Source organism: Geotrypetes seraphini, chromosome 13 (assembly GCF_902459505.1).
Source record: "Geotrypetes seraphini chromosome 13, aGeoSer1.1, whole genome shotgun sequence".
Classification (NCBI taxonomy): domain Eukaryota; kingdom Metazoa; phylum Chordata; class Amphibia; order Gymnophiona; family Dermophiidae; genus Geotrypetes; species Geotrypetes seraphini.
Window position 1 is genome coordinate 17,825,503 of NC_047096.1, and position 12,797 is coordinate 17,838,299.

At 41.0% G+C, this 12,797-nt stretch overlaps 1 protein-coding gene across 3 annotated transcripts in view; it reads left to right on the top strand.

Moving 5' to 3' along the window:
• KDM5B (lysine demethylase 5B) overlaps nucleotides 1-12,797 on the top strand; it is a 136,448-nt gene that overhangs the window by 45,272 nt on the left and 78,379 nt on the right. For all 3 annotated transcript variants that reach the window (XM_033917480.1, XM_033917478.1, XM_033917481.1), the window contains exons 8-10: nucleotides 3,637-3,740; nucleotides 9,218-9,376; nucleotides 11,797-11,916. In XM_033917480.1, coding sequence (XP_033773371.1) covers nucleotides 3,637-3,740; nucleotides 9,218-9,376; nucleotides 11,797-11,916 — 383 coding nt within the window. The remainder of the gene's footprint in view (nucleotides 1-3,636; nucleotides 3,741-9,217; nucleotides 9,377-11,796; nucleotides 11,917-12,797) is intronic.

Consider the following 12,797-nt stretch of genomic DNA (forward strand, 5'->3'; position numbering starts at 1 on the left):
GAGCCCTCAACAAGTTCCTGGTCAAAGAGAAGTTTCGCATGTTGACTTTGGCTTCTCTATACCCCCTCCTCGAGCAGAACGACTGGTTATGCTCCCTGGATCTCAAGGAGGCCTACACTCACATCCCCATTCACCCGGCCTCCCGAAAGTTCCTCAGATTTCGGGTGGGAAATCTGCACCTACAGTATCGAGTGCTACCATTCGGCCTATCTTCGTCCCCCAGAGTCTTCACAAAGTGCCTGGTGGTAGTGGCCGCAGCACTCCGGGACAGGGGTCTACAGGTATTCCCATACCTCGACGACTGGCTCATCAAGGCCCCGTCAGCCCCAGAGGTCACTTCGGCGGCCTTGGCTACAACCTACTTCCTCCAGAATTTGGGCTTCGAGATCACCTTCTCCAAGTCTCATCTACAACCCACCCAGTCCCTCCCCTTCATCGGAGCGGTCCTGGACACCACCCGACTCCGAGCATTCCTGCCTCGGCAACGCATGGAGTCTCTTCTTCATCTCAGCCAATCGGTGTCTACTCGCCAAACCCTACCGGCGAGACAACTGATGGTGCTCCTGGGCCATATGGCCTCCACAGTACATGTGACACCCTTTGCCAGACTCCACCTCAGGATCCCCCAGTGGACCCTGGCATCACAGTGGAATCAAACGTCCGATCCACTATCCAAACGCATCTTAGTCACACCTGCTCTTCGGCAGTCTCTACTTTGGTGGATGACCTCTTCGAATCTATCCAGAGGTTTGCTGATGCACTCTCCCCCCCATCAGAAAGTTCTCACAACCGATTCGTCGAACTACGCATGGGGGGCCCACCTGGAGGGTCTCCGCACCCAAGGATTCTGGACCAGTGCGGAAAGACTACACCAAATCAATCTACTGGAACTCAGAGCCATCTTCAATGCGCTCCAAGCTTTCCAACACCTACTCCACGACATGGTAATCCTCATTCGCACAGACAATCAGGCCGCCATGTATTATATCAACAAGCAAGGAGGCACGGGCTCGGCCCTCCTTTGCCAGGAAGCTCTACGAGTCTGGGACTGGGCGGTGCGCCACAACACCCTACTCAGAGCAGTATACATCCAGGGGGAGAACAACGTCTTAGCAGACAAACTAAGCCGTCTGCTACAACCGCACGAATGGACTCTCCATTCCAGCCCCCTTCACCAAATCTTCACGCAATGGGGGACGCCTCAGATAGACCTCTTTGCGGCTCCCCACAACGCCAAACTGCCTCAGTTTTGCTCCAGGATCTACACTCCTCATCGCCTCGAGGCAGATGCTTTTCTACTGAACTGGGGGAAACAATTTCTATATGCGTTCCCACCATTCCCGCTGATCCAGAAGACTCTGGTCAAGCTGAAACTCGAACGGGCCACCATGATTCTAATAGCTCCTCGGTGGCCCAGACAACCTTGGTTCTCCCTCCTACTTCAACTCAGCAGCAGGGAACCAGTACCACTTCCAGTGTTTCCTTCACTGCTTACTCAACATCAAGGATCACTACTTCATCCCAACCTGCAGGCTCTCCACCTGACAGCTTGGTTCCTCTCAACGTAACCCCTCACCAATTCTCACAAGAAGTGAGGGAGGTCTTGGAAGCTTCCAGGAAGCCCGCCACTCGACAATGCTACTCCCAAAAATGGACCAGATTCTCCTCATGGTGTGTTTCTAAGTCAACGGAACCTCAGCGAGCTTCCTTATCCTCCGTGCTGGACTATCTCCTACACCTATCTCAATCTGGGCTCAAGTCCACATCCATACGAGTCCACCTGAGCGCTATTGCGGCGTTCCACCAGCCCCTACAAGGGAAACCCCTCTCGGCCCATCCGGTGGTCGCCAGATTTATGAAAGGACTCTTCCATGTTAACCCTCCTCTCAAACCACCCCCAGTAGTTTGGGACCTCAATGTAGTCCTTTCCCACCTCATGAAGCCCCCGTTTGAACCACTCAACAGGGCCCCTCTGAAGTATCTCACCTGGAAAGTGCTTTTCCTTGTAGCCCTTACGTCCGCTCGCAGAGTCAGCGAACTCCAGGCATTGATGGCGGACCCACCATTCACAGTATTCCACCATGACAAGGTGGTCCTCCGCACTCACCCGAAATTCCTGCCTAAGGTGGTCTCCGAATTTCATCTCAACCAATCCATTGTACTTCCAGTATTCTTCCCTAAGCCTCATTCTCACCACGGAGAATCGGCCCTTCACACTCTAGACTGCAAACGTGCCTTGGCTTTCTACCTGGATCGCACCAAGCCACACAGAACCACTCCTCAACTTTTTGTCTCCTTCGACCCTAACAAGTTGGGAAGACCCGTATCAAAGCGCACCATCTCTAATTGGATGGCGGCTTGTATCTCTTCCTGCTATGCCCAGGCTGGATTATCACTTCCTTGTAAGGTCACAGCCCATAAGGTCAGAGCAATGGCAGCCTCAGTAGCATTCCTCAGATCAACACCAATCGAGGAAATTTGCAAGGCTGCCACCTGGTCCTCGGTTCACACATTCACCTCACATTATTGTCTGGATACCCTCTCCAGACGGGATGGACAGTTTGGCCAAACAGTATTGAAAAATTTATTCTCTTAAGTCGCCAACTCCCCCTCCATCCCACTGAGGTTAGCTTGGAGGTCACCCACTAGTGAGAATACCTGCCTGCTTGTCCTGGGATAAAGCAATGTTACTTACCGTAACAGTTGTTATCCAGGGACAGCAGGCAGCTATTCTCACGTCCCACCCACCTCCCCTGGGTTGGCTTCTCAGGCTAGCTACCTGAACTGAGGAGACACGCCCGGATCTCCGGGTAGGAAGGCACCGGCGCATGCGCGGTGCGGGCATCTAGAAACTTTAAGTTTCTACAAGCAACACGTGCTTGTGAGACGTCCGTACCGGGGCTCTGTCTGATGACATCACCCACTAGTGAGAATAGCTGCCTGCTGTCCCTGGATAACAACTGTTACGGTAAGTAACATTGCTTTACAGCTCCATGCCATCTTGAAACTTTGGTTATGGATTTCTAGCTACAAACCTAGCTTAACTTTACAAAAGCTATCTTCCAAAATGTCACCTTGTGGAACTTCTTCGGGGTTTGATCTCTATGAAACATTTTTTGTAAAGTTTTTATAGTTCTGTAATTTTTTTTTTTTTTTAATCTGCCAGTGTCTGATTCCAAAATTCAAAAGAATTCCTACAGTTTTAGTTGGACTAATATAGCAACCACTTTGCTTTATCCAAAATGTACAGATTTCTGCTTTTAATCACAAGGATCATCTGCTGCTTTAAGGGTCCAGACAACTAAGCTAATGCCAAAGAGATTACACATTTATAACAACACACAGAGCATGATTTGTTTTGTTAACTGTAATTAATTTTGTAAGTTTAGCATAATCTAATAATGATTCTAAATTGCGCGTCCTTTTGAATCCTTAGGGTCTGATTCATCAAAGGTTTTTTTTTCCCCATGAACACGATAGGAGAGAAAGTCTTAATCTGACCTTTAATGTCTGTACAGAAATTTCAAAATTAGGAGGTTTACAGCATACTTTTATGGATCCTACTTATACTAATTTTGAATAAATCAGTAGAATTTTTTCTGCCTCGAGTAACCCAGCTTCTTTTGCCGTCAACAGCAGAGATGATTCAAGAAACCCCAGCAATTATAAAATGGGAACCTGCTGTGAAGAAAGAAGCAGAGAAACCTAAGAAGAATCCATCTAAAAAAAGCATTAATGCAGTAAGTATAGCGAGTGTAGATGCTTAGCTGTGCTTTGGGAATTGAAAATGGTTGGCATAGGATAGTACGCTTGGAATAAATCTTGCTTTTTTCCTGTCTACCCTCCAATTACCATTTGAGACTATTTTCTAGGTAGTACATCACAGATACTTCAGAAGACATTTCATTGAACCTACTTGTGGATTGAACCAACTGCCTCATTTTTACATCAGAAGAATCTGCAATTATTGCTAAATCTTTTAAGGCAAATTGAACAAATAACCAGTATATAAACTACCAAGGCAAACAGTAAAGCAAATGAAGGCTGAGCATCTCCTACATATACCAACTAGCTGGTTTTAAGAGCCATCAGTTGCTACTAAATGTTGCTTGTATGGCAATCTGTATGATATTTGGAGATTGCTCTCTGCTCCAGTTTCTAAAATACTCTAATTGGTAGTGGTCTACCCTGTGATATGTACCAGGTTTCTGGGTGGTATTCTAGTTTTATATTAGTGGTATCCATTTCCTTCACTGGATAACATCAGAAGAGATGTGCAATCCAAACTATAGCGAGATTATGCAGGGTTCCATATTAGGAGTCACCCCCAGGAAAAGGATCTAGGTGGTGGTGTTGATAGGTTGAAATCCTCTAGTGTGGAGCGGCCACTAAGAAACAAATAGGATGTTAGGAATTGCAGGAGCAGCATTCAGCATTTCTCCCCTTACCTCCCTTGTATTCAAGACATACATACACTTATATAAAGATGTTTCCATATTAGTGTCCTAGAAAAACAGTTTTGAAAAGAGAGACTGTCGGATATTTTGTAATGCATTAGGTTTTCATAATATTTTCATTAATGCTATTTTGAATAGGTTTAAAGTAATGTACAGAGGAAGAACACAGTGAACACTTATTAACAATCTGGTTATTGTAAAATTCAGTGAGAATTTCTGTGCATTCTTGAAGGACAGAAGCAAACTATGTTGCAATTTTGCCTGAATCTCTTGTGATGCAGAAGACTACATCAAAGTCGCAGGATTTGCCTATTTTGTTGAAATGTAGCTGAATCAATCAGGTTTTTCTCCAAGGATAAGCAGGATAAGGCTAACATCCACAAAGAAACACTACTCCAGCTTTGGCATTTTTTTTTTTCTAGAAGCTTTTGAGTAGCACTGTGCATATTTGGGCTACTTATGGTTTGCCACTGTTACATGAGACTACCTCAGTTTTTCTCTTTCTGTGGAGCCAGTCAAACACACCACTGGAGTACTTTTTTGTGTATTTTATTTCAGAAGCAATCTGAAATTGGGATGCATGAGAGTCTGAATAGGATTATAGCTCAAAAGCATCTTTAAAAAGGAAACTTTTCAAAGCCCCTTTGAACTTGTCTAAATTTTTTCCTCCCTTAGGTGAGCTGGTAAGGAATTCCAGGTTAGAGGAGCTGTTACTGAAAATATGATTGCACGACAAGTGTTGATAACTTTTGGAGGAGGCACGAACAATAGATTTTGTATGGTAGATCTAAGTGATCTAATTGGCATGTGGGGTATAAGAATTTTGTCAACGAAGCTAGGGACTTTCATGATTTGAACTTTGAATGCTAACAATGCTATTTTATAGGTTATTCTATTCGTAATTGGTAGCCAATTGGCTTTTTTTTTAGGAGAGGAGTGACATGGTCAAACTTCTTGAATTTGGTAATGATTTTAAATTGTGATGTTTTGGATCATCTGGAGTCGCCATTTGGATTCACTCCTTCGCGGATAACATCCAACTGTACATACCGCTAGGAGAAACCTGTGGTGCCCAGGTCACAATGGATGTCCATCAACAAATTACAACTTAACGCCTCCAAAACGGAATTCCTTTGGATCTGCAAAGAACACTGCAAAGAACACCGTCCCTTACTATGCTGGGACTCAACTACCATAACTGCGAAGGACCAAGTAAGTAGCCTAGGAATACTCCTTGACTCCAACCTTTCGCTTTCCAACCATATCTCTCAGGTGGTATCATCCTCATTTTACTACCTATGACAACTCCAAAAAATAAACTAAACTAAACTAAGCCTTAAGTTTATATACCGCATCATCTCCACGGAAGTGGAGCTCGACACAGTTTACAAAGCTTAAAAAGGAAAATTTACAAGAGCATATAAACCGAGGGGATGTAAGCAAGAGAAGAGAGGTTATATGTTAGAGAATAGCCAGGTTTTCAGTTGTTCTCGGAATAGTTGAAGGGTGCCCAGGTTCCGCAGCGGGACAGTGAGATCGTTCCAGAGGCCCGTGATTTTGGAGAGGAGAGATCTTCCCAGTTTGCCTGCATGGAATACGCCGTGTAGAGAGGTGAAGGATAGTTTATGTCTGTGGGCTGATCTGGTGGTGGCAGGCGTCAGGGCGAGGAAGGATAGGGGGATTAGGGGCGGAAGGATGCCGTGAATGATCTTGAAAGCTAGGCAGGAGCATTTGAAGTGGATTCTGGAAAGCACTGGGAGCCAGTGAAGATTGGCAAGTAGTGGGGAGACGCGATCGGATTTGCGTTTAGCAAAAATCAGCTTGACTGCAGGGTTCTGGATAAGCTGGAGTCTGCGAAGACTTTTTTTTGTTAGGCATGAATAAATGGCATTACAGTAATCGAGTTTGGATAGGATGATGGATTGTACAAGGACGGTGAAATGAGTTCGGTGAAAATAGGATCTTACTTTCCTCAGCATGTGGAGGCTGAAAAAGCATGATTTTGTCAAGGAGTTGAGGGAGAGGAGGAGTCGATACTGATGCCGAGGACCTTGCTTGAGAACTCAAGGTGCAGAGCAGGGCCTGTGGGTAGTGTGAAGAGGGAACTACTTTTCTGAGTCTGACTTCACCCAACTACTCTATGCCTTAATCCTCTCCCGCATGGCCTACTGCAACGCCCTATTCAATGGTCTCATAGCAAAGAACATACAACATCTCCAGTGTGTACAAAATGCAGCAATCGGGCTTCTAAGAAACCTTCATGCCCGCGACCCTGTCTTCCAGGCTCTGTCATCACCAAATGTGTCTTCAAGGGCCTGATGCTAGCATACAAAACTTTGCATGATATGGTGCTGGGCTACATGATGAAAAAGCTTCCTCCATACGTGCCGAACAGATCTTTCCACTCTCAGGATGAAATGCCCCTCAAAATGCCCCCTGGTTGTGCCCTTCAACTGCAGACTGCCAAACAACTTTCCTACTCCTACTTCATACCGAGACACTGGAATCAGTTGCCTCTGCAGATCAGATCACTTAAAGGACTCCTCAACTTTAGAAAAGCAATAAAAACATACCTCGTCACCTAACTTCCCTGCCTAAGGCCAATAGATTACAAAGAAATATTTAATATATATTGGTACTAGATCTTTGGTATATGTCACATAGGATAAACATATGTATTTATAAATCTTGCACTATAACTGCCAAATTTATCTTGTAAACTGTATGTTGTGTATATTAGTATTAGACCCCTAGTATGTATCTAGTTAGGATAAAACTTGTATTGAAAAACCTTGCTCTGAAACTGTGGCAAACTGTAACCTGTAACCTCTATACTACGTATATTTGTATTAGATCCCTAGTATGTGTCAAATTAGGATAAAACTGCATCAAAAAACTTGTACTAACGCAAATTGTAAGCTGTTAACCTTTAACATGTACTGAGCTCTTTGGGGAGAAGGGGATAGAAAACAAATTAAATAAATAAAATACCATAGATTTATGAGGGCGAATCAAAAATTAAAGGCAATTGTTATATTGCGTGATAACCGGAATTGCCTGCGGAATGGAGCTAGCGAAATGCAACATATGTACTTCAAGTTTATTATAAAATATGATTAATCGCTTATTCAATATTCTAAGTGATGAACAAATCAATAAAATTACAAAATTGGATAGATTGTCCACGCACAGTGAACTGCTTGGCCTTTAGTCGTGTAGCAGCCACAAGTTCAAGTTCAAGTTTATTAAGATTTGTTATCTACGCAATATCATATATTTCAATGCGTATAACACTTTTTTAAAAAAAAGGGGAGGACAAAACAAGACATTGTATACAAATTATATACGTTCTAATACAAACTGGTACAAAAGGCAAGGGGGATGAACTACAATCTTTAAAGAAAGAAAAGAAACATTTAGGGAAGAACATATATGGTGGGAACACATAAAAAATAAAATAAAGGATAATTTGGTGACCTACTCATAAGATTGATAAAGGTCTAAAGGTTTAGTAATTGGTAAGTTTTGCTGTCTATGTTTTGAATGCGTCCTTATACAGAAAGCTTTTTAAGGAGCGCTATAATTTTTCTAAGGAAGGTTCATTACGTAGGTATAGTAAATTGTTCCAAAGCTGGGGTGCTATGACCAAAAAAATGGTAGATCTCCTGGTCCCTATTATTTTTAGTGAAGGAATAGTTAATAAATGTTGTTGTGTTGATCTGAGTGCCCTAAATGGAGAATATGGTATCAAAAAACAATCCAGGAATATCGGAGTATGTGATTGTTGAATTTTAAAAGTCAGAAACATGGATGCTCCTTTGCAAGATTGCACTACTACACGTTATTCGTCAATGATGCAGAGGGAGTAAAACCTGTGGAAATTCACTGTCAGATATTGACTCAGTATAGACATAGCATGGGCAAACTGTGAAGATTACTGTGCATTGCTGCAAAATGAACTTAAATCAGCAATTCGCAGCAAAAGAGGAATGTTGTCCAAAACAGTTTTGCTGCGCCATGAAAATGCACATCCTCATACAGCAGCAGCGACCAGAAGAGACAGTGCAACAACTTGGGTTCGAACGTCTTACCACATCCTCCTCACAGCCCAGATCTGACACTTGGCGATTATCACATCTTCGTTCTACTGAATGAGACGCTAGGAGGTTGCAGATTCACCGCTGATGATGAAGTAATGGAAGCGGTGCTCACCTGGCTTCAGGAACAGCTGAAAAACCTCCCTGCAGGAATGTAGAAGCTAGTTGAACGATTCAACAATTGTGTCATCTTGCATGGGGACTATGTGGAAAAGTGATATGTTCAATTACTCACAGTTACTTCTGTTAAAGCCGTTTAAATATATTTTGCCTTTACTTTTTGATTTACTCTTGTAGAACAACAGAATATGAAAGTACTATTATGCATAAAATTGTAAGATGACATTAAAACATACGAGTTCAGGGGCTGATCTTTAAAAACATATGTGACTTGATTCTGGCTGCTTACATATCTCTTGAATATCTTTAACTTATACAAGAGATTTTATTCATTTAACTTCCATATTTGGGGATGTAAGGTTAAACAATGTCAGAGGTTGACTAAAAAATTATCTGGAAAGCAGGGAAATTCAGGTACACTCCAGATAATGCACCCATTTAACTTATGAATTTGAACCCGTGAGAAGCTTACAGTTTTGCTGGTGGTAGTTTCTTGCACCATTTTGAATACTGATCATTGTGATCTTGTATTCTGTGCACCAGGTGGATTTGTATGTTTGTCTGATCTGTGGCAGTGGCAGCGATGAAGATCGTCTCCTGCTTTGTGATGGCTGTGATGACAGTTACCATACATTCTGTCTTATTCCACCTCTTCATGATGTTCCTAGAGGAGACTGGCGCTGCCCCAAATGCCTTGCCCAGGTAAACTAGAAAAACCTGGTACATTTTTCAGTACCTCATCAGCTTTCACCAATGTAAGAGGAATCATGAGATATAACTGTACAGGAGTATTCTGGATTTGGCAGGAGCCCGACTTCTATAAGTTTCAAGTTTATTAAAATTTTTGATTAATCGCTTTGTCTTTTTTTCAAAGCGATGAACATACATATATATAAATAGAATTAGTTAATATTACAATATTAAAAACAAAAATTAAAACATTAATTATACATGACTGTAAAAATAAATGTAAAAGAGACAAAAAACATAATACAACATGAGTATAGGGAAAAAAGGGATAAGAACTACAAAATATAATTAAAAGAAGGTTGGGTAAAAACATAAGGTAGGAATTTATTTTTCTTTAACTATTTAACTATAACTGAGGCATGTAGCATCTTTCTTTGAGGTATCCAAAAAGACCTGTTCAGGATAACCAAAATAACAAATTAGCTAAAAATGCAGATATAAACAAATAATTACAAAATAAAATTTAGGATATTCTAGAACCTGGACCAGTTTGCAGCCTTCATATTGCATTTCACCACCCTTGTGCTAATGGGGAACCCAGCTATGTGTATATGAAGAACCCAACTTAAGCCCCATTTTATGAAGCCACGCTAGGGTTTGTTTGTTTTTTTACTGCTGACCATGACATTATTGGCTCTGACCCTCATAGATAAGTCTGAGTGTCAGAGCTTTTATCGCTTTGGCCGTCAATAAAAAAGCCTAGCACAGCTTCATAAAAGGGGGAGGGGGGAGATGATGCGATATATAAACTTAAGGTTTAGATTAGATTAGATTAGATTTATTATGGTTTTACAAAAACCTATACTGAATCATCTTCATAAATCTGTCATCTTTCAAATTACTCAAGCAACACCAGTATAGGTAGCATTGCTCATGTATTATGAATGCTTGAGGCCTAATGTAAAGATAAAAAACTTTAATCATAAAATTAACTATCCACACAGACAAACTTAATATTTATTAATAAGTACACATAGAAATGGTGGTATGAAATTCTATGAGTTTTAGGGGTCTTTTTAGCAAGACATGCTAATGACTAGTACATAGTAAATGCTGTATAACCCATAGGAGTATAATGGGCTGCATGGCATTTAGCACATGCTAATCGTTAGTGTGCGTTAAATCCATTAGCACTCTTGGTAAAATTTTGCTAATTTTTTAAATTAAAAATTTGGCCAGTATCTTAATGGCTGCATTGTGAGCACCCACCAAATGTGAATATTTTTACTGCTTAATGGCCTTAGTCTTGCTGTAGACTGCCTTGGGTGAATTTCTTTAAAAACCAAAATAAAAAACTGTAAATAAATCCTAATAAGGCCCTCTTTTACAAAGCCACACTAGCGTTTTTAGCGCTGGACACTGCGGTAAGACCCACAACACTATTGCGCTAGAAAAAGAGATTAGGTTCTTACCTTGCTAATATCTTTTCTAGTAGATAGGTGTGTCATTCTGGAACCCTGCCCTACCAGTTAATCATCTGCACCTACTTACTAACTCAATCAAAGTCAGTCAGTCCTTAGGAGTATAAAGAATGAACTATTGCTATAACACATTGGAGTTATACTTGAGCTCCATAAATGTTTGTTTTGATTGTTTAATGGCAATGTTTAATATATTTATTATGAGTTCAGAGCAGAATAGAATTATAGTTCAGGGTATTTCCCTGTACCCCTCCTTCACATGTGTTTCTGTGTTGAGCTATTTTTGGTACAAACTGAAGGGGGCTGCAGAGCCCTCTAGTGAAGGAGGGGTTCAAAAGCTGGAGTGGATTCCTTCTGCATGGCTCGCAAGCATGGGGTTATTAACTCTTTGTCCAGAATGGCACACCTATCTACTAGAAAAGAGATTAGCAAGGAGAGAATTTAATCTCTTTTTTTCTCTGAACTTTATCTATCTGGTTTACTGCCCTTCAACTCGATTGAGCTATGCTAACCAACATTTTCAAATTTGGCATGTGTCATTTGTCATATACTCAGACTTGATATACTGCCAAAGTAGAACAGATCAAGGCAAGTTACAAATCAAAAAATAAAATACACAAAAAAAATCTACAAAACTGATAGGAACGATCAGAAACTAACAACCCCAAACAGTGACAAAAACAATGTACCCTACCACTCAATAGGCCTCTATCCCGAGTATTTGAAAACCTTCCTGAGCAGAGTTTTTCAACATCACCTTAAATTTCATAGAAGAGTCCTCTTCTCACAGAGAAGAAACCCATTCCAAAGAGTTGAGGACCAACTAAAAAATATAAATCAGAATCTATATTCTGCCAAACCCAGAATGCTTCAGGACACAGATACATTGAAAGAACTTTTTTTGTTGTATTGGTGAACTAATTTGCATATCTTGGTACTTTTCTACTGCAGGAATGCAACAAGCCTCAAGAAGCATTTGGCTTTGAACAAGCGGGAAGAGATTATACACTTCGCACATTTGGTGAAATGGCAGATGCATTTAAATCAGACTATTTTAACATGCCAGTGCATGTAAGTTTTCATGGATGATAAATCACTGGATTTATTTTATTTATAATTATCAGCTGCACATTCTTGAAAGTCACGTGAGGTAATCACAAACACCCCCTCCCTAACTTTTCACCTATCACTACAATAAAACTGTCTTAATGTGTGACAGTCTCTGGGAAAGATGACTAAAGTTGTCAGAAAAAAAAAACTATTTTATTGAATTCTGATAGGGCAGTCTCTGGTGGTCCCCAAAGTCCTCCATTATGGCCTTCAAACAGCTGGCTGAAATGCTGTTCAATGTCTGTAAAATGCATTAATTTCAGCCTTGCCGACTTGATATAATAACTGCAAAAAATCTCTTAAATGTGTTGCTACTGTTGACAATCCAAAATAAAGCGAGTTTTAAAAATCTATCCTGACATGTTGTAGAATAAATAGTAGTAATAATTTATAATGTTTAATACCCAGTCTGAACAAGCAGTTAAAGATAGTTTACAAAACTAGTAGTATGTGTAAATTTGAAATCTTTTGGAGGCCCTCCGAGCTTTCTCGTATTCACACTATGGCCCAGAGCAAACAAATTATAATACAACAGTCAAAACCCTATCCTTTTATGTGAAAAAATGAAAAAGCTACAGAAGTTCAAATATGTAACTCTTCCAGGCTGCTTATAGACCATTCTTAATATTTTGGATCCATTACTTTAGTTGCTTTTCCCAGAGATAAGTCACGTATAACCCACCAAGCATTAACTTTCCAGTGTGGGTTTTCATTTTGTAGATCGGTGCTTATCAATCTTTTTGTGACTGTGACCCCATGATTGAGGTTAAATATAATTGTGAGAGTCCCCCCTGGGGTGAAGAATAATGATGCATCTATGGAGAGTCCACACAGGTTGTGAT